This window comes from Trachypithecus francoisi, unplaced genomic scaffold (assembly GCF_009764315.1).
Source record: "Trachypithecus francoisi isolate TF-2019V2 unplaced genomic scaffold, Tfra_2.0 Lachesis_group0, whole genome shotgun sequence".
Taxonomy (NCBI): Eukaryota; Metazoa; Chordata; class Mammalia; order Primates; family Cercopithecidae; genus Trachypithecus; species Trachypithecus francoisi.
Window position 1 is genome coordinate 116255484 of NW_022681453.1, and position 17765 is coordinate 116273248.

The 17765-nt window shown below is 47.9% G+C and overlaps 1 protein-coding gene across 7 annotated transcripts in view; it reads right to left on the minus strand.

Moving 5' to 3' along the window:
• Positions 1 to 10124, minus strand: part of MECOM (MDS1 and EVI1 complex locus) — a 616769-nt gene extending 606645 nt beyond the window's left edge. For 4 of the 7 annotated variants that reach the window (XM_033211655.1, XM_033211654.1, XM_033211641.1 and 1 more), the window contains exon 1: positions 9687 to 10124. In XM_033211655.1, coding sequence (XP_033067546.1) covers positions 9687 to 9723 — 37 coding nt within the window. In that variant the 5' untranslated portion in view covers positions 9724 to 10124. The remainder of the gene's footprint in view (positions 1 to 9686) is intronic. The other 3 variants (XM_033211642.1, XM_033211656.1, XM_033211644.1) reach the window with 1 other exon arrangement.
• Positions 10125 to 17765: the final 7641 nt, after the last annotated feature.

Below are 17765 nucleotides of genomic sequence, written 5' to 3' on the forward strand. Positions count from 1 at the left end.
CTGCCCAACCCCCAGCCCACAAATCAAAGAATCAGGTTTAGTGAGAAATAAGAATGGTGGCCAGTGGCTACAAGAAGGGGAGGGAATGTTTCAGTTTATTTTCTTAAGCCAATTAATGATGAAACGGCATGGAGGGAAAGAAAGACACAACATGGTCGTAAAAGACTATTTTTCCAGATAAATGGCCAGATATCAGATTCTGTAATAAGTACTTCCACCTATCAAAACACACACACACACACACACACACACACATTAACACACACATAATATTAAGAAAATATAGATCTTAAAACACAAAGTAATATCCAGAAACCCTTATGGATATCACCATAAAATGAAACTTTGAAGGACCCTTGAAAATCAATAAATCTGGACATTGCAAACCTTGCAAACTACATATTGCAGGCAGAGGTGTTTGGTTGGGCCTCCAGGATTTTTTAAAATTGAATCAACATTTTATAAAGTAGAGACAAATTACATAAAAACTCAGACTTGTGGCTTCTCTTAAAAAGTAGAAGACCTGGCGACCCTGAACCCCCTTGCCCAAATGGTAACAGTGAGCTGTAGCTGAAAAGAAGCTGCCACCTTTAGAGGAGGCTTAACTGCCAGTTTCCCACTGTCTCCACCACTCCCTCTTGTTCTGAAATACAAAGACTAGGTATTGAAAAATTAAATAAAAATAGGAGAGAGCTTAAGGCTTACACCCACCTTGCTTCACTCATTTATGGTACCTGCAAATCTACAAGCTCTGCTCTAGTCCAATCCATTCATTTAAAGAGAAGCAGGCTGGGCGCGGTGGCTCAAGCCTGTAATCCCAGCACTTTGGGAGGCCGAGACGGGCGGATCACGAGGTCAGGAGATGGAGACCATCCTAACATGGTGAAACCCCGTCTCTACTAAAAAATACAAAAAACTAGCCGGGCGAGGTGGCGGGCGCCTGTAGTCCCAGCTACTGGGGAGGCTGAGGCAGGAGAATGGCGTAAACCCAGGAGGCGGAGCTTGCAGTGAGCTGAGACCCGGCCACTGCTCTCCAGCCTGGGCGGCAGAGCAAGACTCCGTCTCAAAAAAAAAAAAAAAAAAAAAAAAAAAAAAGTAGAAGACCTGGCGACCCTGAACCCCCTTGCCCAATGGTAACAGTGAGCTGTAGCTGAAAAGAAGCTGCCACCTTTAGAGGAGGCTTAACTGCCAGTTTCCCACTGTCTCCACCACTCCCTCTTGTTCTGAAATACAAAGACTAGGTATTGAAAAATTAAATAAAAATAGGAGAGAGCTTAAGGCTTACACCCACCTTGCTTCACTCATTTATGGTACCTGCAAATCTACAAGCTCTGCTCTAGTCCAATCCATTCATTTAAAGAGAAGCAGGCTGGGCGCGGTGGCTCAAGCCTGTAATCCCAGCACTTTGGGAGGCCGAGACGGCGGATCACGAGGTCAGGAGATGGAGACCATCCTAACACGGTGAAACCCCGTCTCTACTAAAAAATACAAAAAACTAGCCGGGCGAGGTGGCGGGCGCCTGTAGTCCCAGCTACTCGGGAGGCTGAGGCAGGAGAATGGCATAAACCCGGGAGGCGGAGCTTGCAGTGAGCTGAGATCCGGCCACTGCACTCCAGCCTGGGCAACAGAGCGAGACTCCGTCTCAAAAAAAAAAAAGAGAAGCAACCTAGCCACAGTAGTAAAGTGACTTATAAACTCATTCCATTAAAAGTCACATTTTCATTCAGTAGGGCGTATTGTCTAATGACAATTAGAGATTATGCAAAACTAAATTTGGTCTGTGTGGCTATACAATACCACAATCTGTGGTGAAAAGTTGAAATCTCAATCATTTTATTTACACATTGCCCTCACCCCCACTCCAAATAAAGGGCAAAGGAAGATGCTCAAGTTTTCAGAACAAATTTCCTGCCTAGTTTGGCTTGATATGGACAGTTTTCATGTGCTCAAATTTTAGATATGACTTCCTTTCATTCTGAGGGCATAATTTATTGAGAAGACATACAAAATGCTTACTATAGACATGCAAATACTTTTAAAAAGGAAACTGGATAAAAACATTGAACAGGAGGGGGAAAAGGGTGTTTCTTCTTCAGAAAATTTAACTGATAAATTATAAGGAAACTGAAACTGACTAAGATTTATTCAGTGATCGCATGTGCCTTAGGTACTTTGCACACATTATACCAATTAATTCTCACAGCAGCCCAAGGAGGGTAGTATTATTACTCCCACTTCACAAGTAAAGATGCTAGGCCTCAGAGGCATTCAGTAATTTGAAAAGGACCTGACTTTTCAATCAGGGATCATGCGCATATTCAAACACTGATATGTACCTTTGTAATGCTTGTGAGAGTAGGGAACATGGCTTGCCCATGCACAGGGTCTAGCACATCGATATTTGTTGTGTAAGGCTGCCCATCGCCAAAGCCCAAAAACTGCTATGTACAAGCACTTTCATTCATAAATGTCATCATTTGAACAACCTTGACATATACAACTAATTCATTTAGGCAGGTTCTTGAACAAGGTTTAGGAAATGTTGGTTCTTTATGTTGTGTGGTTAATGACCCCTACACACGTGTTTACTAAGGTAATAAAATCTCTTTTCTAAATAAATTTCTCCTTTAGAATTGTTATAAAAGTCAATAGTCAAGAATTTGGCTGAATTTACCAGCCAAAAGCATGTTTGCTAATGAATAAAAATAACAACTAATATCAAAATAAGAATTAATTCAAGAATGCGCAATTTTGAAGAGTCAGGAATTTGATTAAAATTTCAGTTCCCTTTTTTTCTATAGTTCTTTAACCACAAAACAGCTTTTATAACAATGCCGACGAGTATGGTTCCAAGCAAAACACTCCCCCATTTTAATCATGGTTATTATTTTTGAAAATGAAAATGGCTGAGGTCATTGTAATCTATTTTAGAGTTTGCATGGGTTGATGGTATTTCTGTCTTGGCTTTGAGTTCTCCACATTACCCACTAAATGTTATGGGTTTTGCTGTGTGCCCTTTCAAATCCCATTCTTTCTAATAACGTTATGCTTTATACACATAAATTAGAGTAAATTCCACTTTCTTTCCTAACAACTCCAGATGTGGTCCACACTTTCAAAAGGACTAGAACTTGCCTTAAAAAAAATTCAGTATGTACTTCTTAGAACAACTATGTTTCTATATAGATAAAAATGCTGTATGGATATTTAAACACTGAGTAATTAGTAAAACCATAGGACTTGTGGTTTCTTCACCAAAGTGAAATATGAAGATAATATCTGTGTATTTACTTCTTCCGACTTACAAGGACACACACAGATAAAAAAAGTGCCTAGAAACAAAACCATCTGGGCAGAGTTCTAGACCTACTGATACCAATAGGGAAGGGGGGTCTGTATTCAGACAACCATTTAGGACACATCAGTGAGGCTCTCTGTCCACTGCAGACCCAGTAGACAAAATTATCAAATATCTAAATGCACTAAAGTTACACAGTCAAGGCTCCCTTTAGACGCAGTTAATATTTCACTGACTTTCCGAACTAAGTTGGGGTTTTTATTATAATTCACTATCAGGTCACACAGAACAGCCCACAATCCCTCTAAGTAGCCCCTATACAGCCACACGTAGGAGAATGGCTTCACAATACATACGAATTGTGGAGATCTGGTTATTAAAATGCCTTGAGATCTGTTTGTTTATTTTCTTAAAATCAACTTGCAAGGCCAATGTAATAAGATGCTGTAGCTTTTATGAAAGAGGTGAAATAATTTTAAACACAGACACACAATGAGTTTATTTATTTAGAAACTTGTTAAATAGAGTCTGGGAATTCAAATATTCAATGTTGACATTGTACAGAATTGGCAAGAAGCCAGAACCCAGTCTCCAGCGGGACCCACTGGACAAGGAATTCAGGCCTTTCTCTCCTCCCACTTGAGCTAAATAGGTAGAAGCCATTAGTTATACCCACAGCAATATCTGAACCACACTCAAATAAGCTGCCCCAGCCAGGGCACTTCAAAGGAGGCTAAGTATGTTTAGGTTTTTAGTGCTGAACTAGAGCAATATGTCACACTTTTGAAAGAGTCTTGTAAACAGTTTTTTCCCTATGTAGAGACATCTCTGAAGTTTCTTGTATGGCATGTAGTAAGCAAAGGTAATTAACAAGGATTATACTTTTTTCATTTCCTGGAGGGGCTGGGTAGGATAATATCAATATGTGTGCAAACTAAGGATCTGGAAGAACTACACTATTTCTCTCTTCCAGTCTCCCTCTCTGGTTTTCTGATCGATTTGTCTGTCTCCTCTTTATCCTCTTCTTCACACTTTCTCTCACTATACAGCCAATTTCCTTGAAAATTCCCTGGTAAACTCTGAAGGCCAGAAGAGTGGGAAGGGGGATATCTAATTTTAGAAAGAAGACCGTGGCTAGTGGAGTGGGGAAGTAGGGAGGGAACTAATGATTTATCCTGGGCCGTCCAGGAGAAAAGAAAAGCAGACCCTACAGACCATTTTAGAAAATGCCTAGACAGCGGCTTGCAGCGGAAGAAGGGTTAACCGTCACTCCAAAAAAATGTACCTGGCATCATCAGAGTGTAACTGTTCCCTCCCGACCCATCTCTTCTCCAAACCCATCTCCCTTGCCCTACGAGGCTGGGAAGGAGCCTGTCCCAACGGGGAGAGTGAATGAGTGAGTGTGTGTCTGCCCTCTACACAAGAGTGTCCCTTGTCTTCCTGAAGCCAAGACGTCTGTGGGTGAGCACGCGCATGTGTAGGTGTGAGTTTACACTGTCAATGTAAACCCAACTCCGAGGGAAGCAGCGCGCCAGGCACGCAGCCCCTCTGAGACTGGAGAGGCGAAGAAGAGTTCTGGCCAAACCTTGGAGCCCTGAGCTGAGCAGCCTGAGGAGCGAGGTGTAGGGGGCCGTCTGAGTGAGCAACTGCCTCCCATCTCCCTGGGGCTTCCCCAGCCCCACCCCCACGTCCATCTGGGGCCACTTCCCCAGCACCAGACGGTTTTGAGATGAAGCGTGGGAGGGCTCAGCTCTTGGGAACAGGGCTCTGGGTGCCTTGGGAACAGGGAAAAAGCCGGTGACCAGGAGATGACAAGTCAAGTTTCTCCATCTCACCGCCCGCTTCCAGCGGAGGCAACGCGCAGGGGGGTGCCAGGAGAGAGGGGGGCGAGCCGGGCGTGCCGGGGGCAACTCGGCTCTCTTGTCCTTCTAGCCATGGGAGGATGGAGCCGGGCGTCCCCCTTCCTGCCCCAGGTCACGACTGCAGCCTTGGACAACTTGGCCCCAACTTACAAAAATAAAATAAACTCCCAAACAGTAGTAACATGTTTAAAGAGAAATTGCTTACGACTCCTTACCTTCAATTCCAAAAAAAAGAGAGAGAGAGAGAAAAGAAAGAAAGAAAGAAAGAAAGAAAGAAAGAAAGAAAGAAAGAAAGAAAGAAAAAGAAAGACCAAAATTCGTGGAATGGCATGTTAATTTCTAGTCTTACACGTTGAATGTCTGTCCCTGCAGGAAGCCGGCCCCAGGGCTTAGGGGAGGCCTTGGCTCAGAAAGCCTGGAAGCTGGGCTACCCGGCAAAAGTCACACTCACTCCCACTCATACGTACGCACACTCACATGCACTCTATAGCCAATACCTACAACTCTGCAGTCCCTACAAATAAAAAAAGCCTTGCTTTTTAGCCTTTCTGCCTCTACAGCTAATGAACCGTTCCCTTCCACAGTGCTGGAGATGAGGGAAGAATGAAAAGCGTAATTAACCTTCCCCTAAACACAGATTTTTTTTTTTTTTTTTTTGGCAAAACACATCAAAATGCTGCAAGAAGACTGTGCTCCAAGTGCCAAATGCAATAAAGAAGTCCTAAGCCAGGGTAATGGTCAAGTAATGGCAAATAAACCGCCTTCCTAGAAGGGGCCTCGGCCTCCGTTGGGAGAAGGATTTTCCTCCTCAGAAGCAATCTGAAATAAACAAATAAACGTATTTTTTAAAACAAAGCTCTGTTTTCATCTGAGTTTCTTAAGGATGAAGGAAAACCCAAGTAGGTGGGCACACAGAGAGTGAATGCCTGAATCTGGGTGTTGTGTTTGTTGTTGTCGGGAGGTTGTTTTGTTTTGTTTATCTTAGGTACTGGGCTGACAAGGTGAGTAGTTTAAGGACGGGAGAAAGGGTTGGCATCTACCTTTCCTACTTCAGGGCCTTTTTTTAAACAGAGAGCAAGTGTAGAAGTAACAAGTGCCCCCCTCCCTGCGGTCTTGCTAATCGCATCGCCTTTTGCGACTTTACGAGACTTCTGGGGGGGCCCGTAGCTACGGGAGTTACTGGATGCAACTCGTTCTCTACTGTGACTGAATTCCCGCGCGTTGTCACTTTGGGGAAGTAAGGTAAGTGTGGCTTCGGTGTTTCAGGCTTTAGACTTGCTGGGCAGACCCAACCTGCGCTTCCTTTCCATCCGTCAGGAGCATAGCAACTGGCATTTCAGGCACGGCCCAGGTGCTATCCTAGCTGCCCGAGAAAATGGCTGGGAAGTCTCCCTGCGCTGCCAGAGTCGGCTTGGCTTTTAGTTTTCTTTTCTTAAAGATGGAAATAAAATTCAGGGGCGTTAGGCACTGCAAATGTCAATCTTCCTGCCTTTCATTTTATTTTTAATTAAATTTTTTAATCTTCCCAAATGGCTTACAACGAATTTATCGGTTTCAGCTATTGTATAAAAAACAAGCCCTACAATTTGGAAACTGTGTTATGCATTCAATCTCGGTGTAGATTCAGCAGGTATTTTCAGGGTCCGTGGTCTCTGGTCCATGGGCTCCTGCACTGTAGCCAAGGCCAAATCAGGACTTAAGACCACCAAAGAAATTTACAAAAGACAAAAAGAACGACAAGCTACCGAGAAAACAACTATTTATATGTAATTTGTTTCCATTGTAATGTTTCCTTTTGCCACAAAAAAAGTAGTTGTGTTTTTTAAAGTATTGTGGTAACAACGCCCCTTCTAAACCCAGAAAAAGGAAAACTGGTGCAGAGCAGTGAAGTTTTCGTTGGATGATTGCACCGCAGGGGTCACCAACCATCTCCGCCACGCGCTACTGGGGGAAGGAAATCGCGCTTTAAAATACAAAAATCTGTAGTTTTAATATGATTTCCTTTATTACCCAGATTGTAACTGAAGAATTGCAACTCAGCGCTTCTGTCTGAGAAAGGCAGCTGCGGCAGCAACAGCTGGAGCAGTGCGAAGCGGGAATCTGAGGCTCAGTAAAAGTTTGTAAGAGTTGAGATCTAGCCATTGGAAAGCGGCAGCGGCATCTTTAGGGACCCTGGGTACAAAATAAATGGGTCTCCCACCAGTTGAATGACAAGTATCATCAGATCGGAAACGAGGCTCAGTTTCTGGATGTTGAGCGGACTGTGCGTGCAGGAATATTTAAAGACGGCATCGTATGTCTTGCTTGGCAATTAAAATAGTTGAAAAAGCTGCTCAAGAAAATTCGAAGGGTTTTGTGTTCTGCTTTCACTTCGGAAGTTATGGGGCAGTGAGTCGCGGCGCGAAGCCTTAAGCTTTTATTTCACAACTTAGGCATAGTTGAAAAGGGCTACCCACCCCCACCCACCACCCCACTCCCGCCAACTCCCCCCTACACACACACACACTCTCTCTCTCTCCCCCAACCTTTAGTCCAAATCGAAGCCCGCAAACCTCAAGTATATGTACATTTATTTCTCTTCAGATGAAAATAAAGACATCGGCCTCATTTAAAAGTAAACAGGAAAAACAGTTCCACCGGCGCCCTTTGACACTGCAGCAGCTAGTGTAAAGAACAATACCCAAAAGAGAAACAGATGGACTGATGACCCAGAGAGCCCTATATTTAGGTTGATTTCTCAGACCCAGGGGAAAGGAAATGTATTGGGGAGTGTACGAGTGCTTGGGTGAGGACTGCACAAAGCACTGGAAAGGCGCCTGGGATGACAGCATCTCGCCGGGCTACACCGCCGACTCCACTGCCCGCGAAGCCGAGCCTGCCGAGGTGCCGCCGACTTCCCGGGCTGCTGCAGGGACGCAGCGAGCAGGGAGGCGTGGATACGATACCTACCGTACTTGGTTCTAATGTGCGAGGGTCGCGCGGGAGGAGACTGGGATTTCACTGGGGAGAAGCAACCCACCCACTTCCCATCTCTCATTTCTGCCTTCCGTAAGCAACACAATTAGAGAGTTCTGTTTTCGGCGAGTGCGAGTGTGGGAGAGCGAACGGCGGCCTGTCCACCCCCGAGGCAGCTCCAGCCCCGCGTATTGACACCTCAAGGAGGAGCGCTCCGAGATACTCCGGGGCTCGGCGCCGCTGAGACCCCTTCAACTCGAAGTAGAAGCATTTGGACAAACGCAGCCCTGTCGCCTACAGTCCTGGCGGAGCATCACAACGTGTGGGAAAGTGTGGGCCCCGCCGGCAAAGCCAGGCGAGTCATCCAACACTTTTGCTGTAAGAGTGGGGGATGGGTCACCCACCGCCCCCGCCCCCGCCCCAAACCCCTTCGCCCACATCCCGCCAGACCAAGGCCGCTCCGCGCCGGGCAGGCAGGGGGCGCCGGGGAGGGTTATTGACCCTGGACCCAGGCTGCATCCAGACGAAGCGCGGGAAGCTGCGCTGCGCCCTCTCCGCGGCCCAACGCTCTTGCAGCTCGCCCCCTGGGGGTTGCTCGGCGCCCAGCCAGCCCGAGGTGCGCGGGTCGCAGCGCGCCCTCTCTGCCTCCTGCTCCTAGGCTGCCGCCGCTGGCTGTGTGCCCTCCGCTCCTAGCTCTCCGAGCGCTCGCTGGGCCTATTATCTCCCCACCTCCGAGCGCTCGCTGGGCCTCTTCTCTCCCCACCTGCACATGGCTCTGCGGAGCCGGTAGTTCTGCCCTGCCTGTGCCCCCCGCCCCCAGCTCGCGATTACAGCCCCCATCTTGGTGTCCCACATCCCCGCCGCAGTCCTCCCGCCGCGCAGCGCCGCGCCGGAGAGCGTGGCCGAGCGCACAGCGCCCACTACCGCAGCCGCGGCTCGGCGCAGTCCATCCGCCCGCCCGCGCAACTTCCAGCGGCCGCCTCGCAACTTTTCCCAACTCCACCACAGCCGCCCGCCGCCGCCGCCACTGTGGCTCTCTCTGAGCCTGCTACCCTACCCAAACCCCAGAAACAAACGGAGGCTCGAAAGGGCTCCCTTCTCCTGCCCGCCCCCCCATCCCCCGCACCCCCCTCCTCCCACACCCGGGACTAGCTGGTTGGCCAGAGGCAACTCTCCCCCGCCTGGGGGGAAGGGGAGGGGAGGGGGAGACTTTCTCCTCTTCTCTTCCCCCCCACCCCACCCCTTCGCGCTCACTCTCGCGCTCTCTCCTCCCTCCCACCCCTAGTCTTTGCTGCCCCCACCCCCACCCCCACCCCGGGGTTGCCACAGCTGGTCGGTGCGCGGGGCTGAGGGCTGCCCAGGCTCCTCCGACGCTCAACCCGGGAGCGAGAGCATGGGCGACCGGGGGCAGAGGCTGGAACCGGCAGGTTGCTGGGGCTGCGCTGCGCCTGCTCTCCACCCGGGGCCCCGGCGCAAGAGGCAGCCCGCGCTCCCTCCCGGAGCGCTAGAGACAGATATGCAAGATGGCAGAGGAGGGGGAAAAGCCAATAGAAAAGGGATATTGCACCTACTTGTGGCCAGTTTCCTTGCCCTGCCTTTGGATCTCATGCTGTGCCCAGTCCTGCAGCCGCTGGTGTGTGGTTGGGGCTTTTTTTTCTTGGATCCTTTCCTTCTTTTGCTCTCCCTCTCGCTCCCTCCCTCTCTCCTCTCTCTCTCTCCTCTCTCTCTCTCTCTCTCTCTCTCTCTCTCTCTCTCTCCTGTTTCTCTCTCTCTCTCCTGTTTCTCCCTCTCTGTCTCTCTCTCTTCCACACAGTCACTCTCTGTCTTTTCTTCTTTCACTCTCTCTCCCTCCCTCTCTCCCTTTCTCTCAATCCACACTCGCTATCTCTCCAGCATTGTCAGTTTGGACACCTTCGCACATGCGCGCTAGACGCCCCTCCAACATCTCAGCGCCGCCAAAAAAAGTTTGGAGCGATTTATCACTTTGATTTGGAGATCTTGTCAGATGGCAATCGCCGAGGAGGCGGAGAAAGGGAGCCGCGGGGAGGGCGGCGGGGGGCGGGGAGGGAACGCAGGGAGCCAGAGGGGAGCAGACACCTCGCCCAAAAAAAGGGGAGGGGGGAATTGAAAAGGCTTGGGCAAAGGATTGATTCCGTGTTAGAATCACCAATAAGCTTGTATCATGATTATTGTTATTGTTTTTCCCACCATAAATTGCTGACATTTTTCTGTACCATCTATAAGGAAAGCAAGAAGCGAGGGGGGAAAAAAACTTTAAAAACATTTTTTTAAAACCCTTCTGTTAAAGAACTAGAAGGGCTGGATCCTCGGCTAATAATGCAGGAGAAAGTGAGAATCATCCTGAACTTGAGAAATCTACTGCTGCCGCTGCTACTGCTACTGAAGCTATTGCGGCTTCCGCTTTCAGGGTTGTAAGCAGAATAAATAACTGGTTTTTTCCTCGATTTTAGCTGTAATACCAATGCTTGCTGCCATGCTTGGGACATTTCAGTATTATTTCCCTACCAACTAGTAATGATCACCCTTGATTCCCGGGTCCTGGCCAGCGCGGGCATTTGACACCTAAGACCTCCTGCTTTCCCAAAGGTCGGCTGTCACCTTCCGGCCTCCCTCACCGCTGCCCCGGTCGCCTCCCGATGCAGCTCAGCCTGCCTGCCATTTTCACTCACTCGCTTAAACCTACAACCTCGTGGTCAAAAGAAAGAAGAATGGGGGGGAAATCACACACTCTTTAAAAAAAAACACATTGTTGAAATTTCCTTTAATTACAGGATTTACCAATGAAGTGCCACTCAGAAATGGGAACTCCTAAAGGGGCTAGCTGTGTACAAGGTATGAATCAATCCCAACTAGGTATAGATTTTCTTTTGGTACAACCTTCTTGCATTAAACAGTTTTGTTCAATACCTTCCATGTGCTATTTATGTCCCCGTTAATATCTGTTGCAAAGTTCACCATAAAAGAAAATTACAATCTTTTCAGTCTCTGTGCTGCAACAATACATCCTTGATGTTCAAGTTAAAGGAAAAGAAAAGCAGGTCCTGGGCATGAGTTTGGCAAAGACTGTGGAGGGGAAGGGGAATCATTGAGAATGCCCAGTTGTACCTATTGGTATTTATTATCAAATCTAGCACTGCAGGTATGAGAGAGCAAATAGCAAAGTTCAACCCCAAAGGGTATCAATGGCCTGCAAATCTCTTTATTCCAGAGGATCAAAGTTCAAAGAATTTGTCCTTGTTAAGGATGCCTACCATTTTCCTTTCTCCAGAGCTGTGTAATTCTGGGGGCATTTGACTGTAAGATAGAGGTCTCTGGAGAACCAAGCTACAGGTCTCAAGGGAGACAGATGTATAAGGTTGAAAAGTGAGGAAGGAAAGTAGGAAGATAGAGGAGGGAATTACTCAGAACAGGAGTAAAACAACTTCCAAAAAAGAAGACTCTAGTGCCCACACACGTGGGCACAAGAGAACTCTATTATCCACTCTGAATTAAAGAGGCACCTGGGTTTTTTTCCAGACCTAGAATTCCTGCTGTCCTGTGCATAAAGGTGAGTGTACTAACACATTTGGTGTGTGCAAAAGCACCAGCCATTCCAACATTCTGTTAGGTTCCCACAGGTGTTTGACTCTAAAAGTTCCCCCAAAATGTGACTCCACCAGCTTCCCTCAGTTTAGATGGAGAAGTGCCTTCCCTCTGACCAGCAAATATCCTCAGAGGAAAAGGAGAAATGGGGCTTGAGAGCTTTTGGAAGAGGGGACAAAATCTCTAGGGAGAGAAAAACACTAGGCTGACTGGCAAGAAGTTCATAAGGCTGCTTCTGATCGGTGTAAGGGACTCTCTAGAGACCAGCCCCTAGGCCAGGGGACTGACCAGCAGCGCCTGAAGATCCCAGCTGTCAAAATCTAGAAGGTCTTGTCCCGCCAATCCTCACCTTCCCTGCCAGGCACCCAGGGGCAGCTGAGTACCTTGCCTTGGTGCCCAACCGCCAAGGGAGCTTTAAAAAAAGAAAGAAAGAAAGCAAAGAAAAGAAAAGAACTGCCATCCTCCCCTCCACTCCTCCGGCTAATCCCTTTCACCTCATCCCCAGGGGGTCTGTCTATATCCGGGTTCCCCTGGAGAGGGAAGGTTAAGAGGGGTGCAGGAAATGTTCCTAGGAAAGGAGGGGACCAAGGTACCAAACTCTGAGATTAAATGCAAGACCCACATGTGAAACTGAGCTTGCTGTTGCTGCTGAGAAATTATAAACCACGTGGAGAGTTGGGGGGGTAGGGGGTGGGTTCTGTGAGGGGAACTGGGTGGGAGGTGGAACACTGAAGTAAATCAGAGTCTCCGAACCTCCAAATTTAAAGGTCCCTGTCTTTTAAACTTTTCTAGAAGGGTAGTTGGTGGAAGGGGAGGCGGAATGAGGCACGGCTGGAGCACCCCTCCCCTTCTGGTTTTGAAGTCTCCGCTGTGGCTTCAGCGCTCCAGTCTTTCTCCCTGGTCTTTCCAACAGTTTCGGGCCACGAGAAAATCCAACCTCTTCTAACAAATAATAGACGCAAACTCCTCTGTGTCCCGAGACCAAACCATTGTGAAAAGACCAGGCATCGTCTTTTTAAAAAAAAAAAAAAAATAGTATTCGCAATATCATTCGTTTTTTATTTTCAAACCTAAAAGCTGGGTTTCTTTTTCCTTTTCTCTCCTTTTCTTTTTCTTTCTTTATCATTCGCTTTCTGCTCTAAGTGTGCGCTAATAAAGAGCTAAGCTGCTAGTTCAAGTGTGTTTAACCTGATGGAGCAAACAACCAGCAGCAACCGGTCGCGCTCGAGGCTGATAGCGCCGCGACCTCTGCGCGTCCGCCCCGGCCAGTTCCCATTCTCAAGTGCCTGGACCCTGTCACTTCCACCTGTCCCAGATCCCAGCCGTGAGACCAGAGCAGGTGACTGTCTGTTCAGCGGCCCCTGGAGTTCCCGACACCCTCTGATGGGATGTCTGAGCTGTCGCTGGTCCAAGAGAAAAGAGGCCTCCAACAAGTTGGCGGAGCTGCCTCGCTACCCGCCCCCGCCACACCTCTCGCTTTTCCCTCTCCTCCTGAAATTCGTTTTCTTGGGGGACAGTAGGATGCGTTCCAACGTTTTCTTGTGTTTTCTCCTACGGAAGCGAGCATCCTGGAAGCAGTGCCTCGTTGGAAAGTCGATGCGTTTACGGGTTGTCTGGGTTTGCTTGTTTTATTGCTGTCACTTTTTGTTTTGGGTTTTTGTTTGTTTGTTTAGCAGAAGTGAAGAGATTGAGATGGAAGTTAGAAGGAAGATGGGACATTGATGAGAAAGACACAGACAAGTATATCCCTTCCCCAATTATGTTTTTAAAATTAATGTTAGAAATGGCAAATAACCGATTTTCAATACATTACATGCAACAGGAAATTTTCCTTTCCTCTCATTATAATTGAACCGGCCCCACAGTATCTCTGGAAGAAAGTTTGAATTCTTTATGGAGGTATTTCTAGGCCTATTGTCTTTGTGCAGTGAACTTTACATCATGCTATTCAATCACAACCTATATTCTCCTGGCTACCAGCAAGATTAATTTAATCATTGTAATGCAATTATTAATACTGTTTACCCAACGTTAGGTTTCAGGTTGGCTGTTAAGAAATTAAACTCTCGCTGGGTGACCAGAGCTAGGCAGGGGTTTCTTCATGTTGAAATGAAACAGTCCTCTTTATTTAGTCTCAGGGCTCCAGCTTTCGGCCACCGGCTCAATTAGCCAAAATGGAAACAATTTTCATTCATTGCAATAACTCACTGTTCTGGAGATCGCTTTCAAAATACACACTTTATTATTATACGCTGACCTCGGTGGTGTGGAGTGGCAATAAAAGAAAGAGGCAGGGAGATCTATCTAGCCCCCTTGGGCTATAATTATTAGAAATTAATTGGGTTCAGGACCCTGGGTAGCCTAGCTAAATTAATAGCTTGTCTAGTGGTTTAAATCCGAATTTTCAGTCCACAGGAGAGAAAGGGAGAGAGTCACAGACATGAAATGCAGACCCAAGGGACGCCTGAGTTTACTTGCAAGACACTCATCTATTAAATAGTGTCCAGAATACATCTGAGTTGAGGAGGGGGGCTGAAGTAGGAGGGGCGGGGGCGAAAAGAAAGAATGGAACAAGATGGGGAGGGAGGCTGAGAGTGAGCAAAAAGGTCTCGAGTTGATTTTATTCGATTTTTCTTGTCTGCATTGTTTTCGGGAGGGGTTGCATTTAGGGGTTAAAATAAAAAATAAAGATCTCGTGTACTCGGAGCTGTCGTGCCGGAGTAAAAGTGAAAAGGGAGCCTTAGGCAAAAGGAAATTACTGCGAGCCCGCGTGACCTTTCAGGGAGGTAATCAATCAAGTGATCAACAGGGATATTTATCATCGCTATATAGGACTACTTCGCCCTGCACAGGCGGGGTGGGGGTGGGGCTGGGGGAGCGAGAGGAGGGTGGAGACACGCGCGCACTTACACACAGACACTCACAAAAGTTTGAACAAACTGATAAGCCTCGAGATAGAACACGTAGGTTTTAATGTTAAAACTACCTGTTTTGTCTGACATTGTCAGAGAAACACACACACATACACATAAAAGCGCACATCCAGGCAGCAGCGGCTGCAGAAGGTGTTAACTTTGAATGATCCGCCACGCTTTGCCCTAAAAGGGAAGCTTGCAGAGAAATGCGCGCTTTGAACGCCGGCGCGACGACAGCGCAGGGCTAACTTGGCTTCCGCGTCCAGCCAGGAAAAGGGCCCCGCGGGCCGCAAGCGGCGTGGGGCGGCTGGGGGCACCCCTTTCCACAGCGACTCCACGCCAGGGCCTGAGACACGGAACAGCCTCCTCTTCCAGCGAAATCCTCGCGCTGCCAGGGCTGCACTGCACAGCGAGGAGCGCTCGGGGCCAGCCGGCTGGGCGAGCACGCGCAGCTGGTGTTCGGCGGCCGGGCGATTTCTGGCCAGTCACCTTCTCTACCTTGTAAAACTCGCCGTTTTGTAAATTGCGTTTTCGGTCCCGGATTTCTTAGCAAATCATTCGGTTTTACAGTCCTGCTCCCTCCCCCTAGTTCAACATCCTCCCATCCAACTTCTGATGTGTATATAAAGGACGGCGAGCAGGGAGCGGTCAGAGTAGCTGGCTTTTAATAATAATGACGATGATGACATTAAATAGTCGATTTAAAATCTAGGCCCCCCGACCCGATCGAGGATTATAATCAGCAGTTCTTTGGAGAGAACGTCGGGCTGATTACTGGCCCATGGGGTTGAGGAACTATTTCCCGAAGGGTTTATGAAACGCAGTTTGGGGTGATGCGCGCCGCCTCCCAGGTGGCGAGCCTAGGCTCCTGCGGTGTGGGAATGTGGGGCCGCGCCAGGGCCGTGCCTATTGGCACCGGATGCTAAGCTCGCGGTCCCCCACCCGCCCCTCTGGCCGCCCTCTCCCGGCTCGGAGAGGCCTCCTCCCACACAGCCTAGTCTGCGGCGCCCTCGCCTGGTTTTCTTGGCCGCGGCAGTTCTTGTGCTCCCGCCGCTTAGGGCTCCAGCTGTGCACAGTAGCCGCCTGGGCGTGGGGGTGGGAAACAGCTGGAGCGCCCCGGGGAGGTGCGGGTTGGGGTGGAAAGGAACCCAACAAGGAGGATTATGAGGCGAGCAAACTCCCGGAGCTGCTACTGGTTTAGAATCAGGAGGAGTAACTTCACGGTGCACGGAACTTGAGCTCCGGAAAGAAACCAGACTGCTCCTGAGCGATGCCCTGGGAAGTCTGGACCTCTTGGGGTCCCTTCCATTGAAAAAAGAATTACCTGGAAGAGTATTTCTCAAAGTGTAATCTACATACGAATTGCCTGGGGATCTTGTTAAAATGCAGATTCTGATTCAGTAAGCCTGGGGTGGGGCCCAACATTTCTCGACAGGCTCCTAGGTGATGCAGATGCTCCTCGAAGTGTAGTCGCAGACCAGCAACATCAAGCATCGCCAGGATTTCAATAGAAACTCAAGATCTCAGGCCCCAACCAAACTCACTAAATCAAAATTGACATTTCAACAAGTGATTCACTAGATCATTGAAGTTGGAGATGCACTGCAATAGAATGTACCTGGCCAGGTTTTCTTTCTTCTGTCTTAAATCAGGACGCCTCTGTGATTGAACTTCATTTCAAATCCTGCTTTCTGCCGTGGTCACGGGAGAGGATGGAGTCAACGAACCTATCCATGTAAAAGCTACATCTCCTCTGGCCCACTGCAGAAACCCTAGACTGTCACATGCATTGACCACTGAGCTTAGGGGCCAAATGCCACCTGCAAGGCCTCCTGGATTCTTATCTGATTGACATCCCTTACCGCCACTTTCTTCACGCCCCCCTCCCATTCAGTATTTTGCTGCCAAGTCTATGGCTTTTATTTCTCCCTCCTTACGTTACAGTTTTTTGTTTACAGATCTTCCTTCTCCTTTCAGCTGTGGACATCTTGAAAGAGATTATGCTTTATATTCTCCACTTTGTGTTTTCATCTGCAGCATGGAAATAGTCATTTCTTCCCACATAGGATTAATATATTAAAAGCTTTGGAAGCCATGGTTGCCATTGTTAAGAAAAGATGGCAGTATTCAGATTTCAGGGCCATTACACATTAGATAAATTCTGGGGTCACAAGATAGAGTTGAAACACCTTAAGTATCAAACCACTGGAGCTACAAATCCCAGTCCTCCCTTTTACCAGCTGCGTAACTTTAGGCAAATTACTGAGCCTCTCTGAGTCCCAGTTACCTCCTCTGTATTATTAGAATAAGTATGTACATCTTGCGGAATACTTGTGATGATTAAAGACAATGTATACAAGGCACCTAGTATGGCACCTGCTACATAGTAGAAATTTAATAAATGGAGCTATTTAGAGCTCCAACCTCTAACATTTTATAATCGCAAAATGATAAGGGTGTGAGAGAGAGAGAGAGAGAGAGAGTCAGGAGTCTTGGATACTGCTCTTCCCATTCCCATCTGCAATAAGATATGTTGCCTTTAGTCAGCAGACTGCCCCCTCAAATAGCTGAAGCCTGAGGACTTTGATACATACAGAACTGACTGGTACAATTAGATATTAACATTTCCGTTTAAATGGGCACATGTGTGTGTGTGTGTGTGTGAGAGAGAGAGAGAGAGAGAGAGAGAGAGAGGAGAGAGAGACAGAGAATGGTTTTAGCTATGATGTTTTATTTGTTTTTTGTTTTTTGATTTTTTGTTTTGAGATGGAGTCTCACTTTGTCACCCAGGCTGGAGTGCAGTGACACAATCTCGGCTCACTGAAACCTCTGCCTCCCAGTTTCCAGCAATTCTCCTGCCTGAGCCTCCCCAGTAGCTGGAATTACAGGTGCACACCACGAGGCCCAGCTAATTTTTGTATTTTTAGTTGGGACATGGTTTCACCATGTTGACCAGGCTAGTCTTGAACTCCTGACCTCAGGTTATCCACCTCCCTCAGTCACCCAAACTGCTGGGATTACAGGAATGAGACACCATGCCTGGCCCCTTAGCTATGCATGTTTTGGGTTTTTTTTGTTTGTTTGTTTGTTTGTTTGTTTTGAGACCGAGTCTCTCTCTGTCGCCCAGGCTGG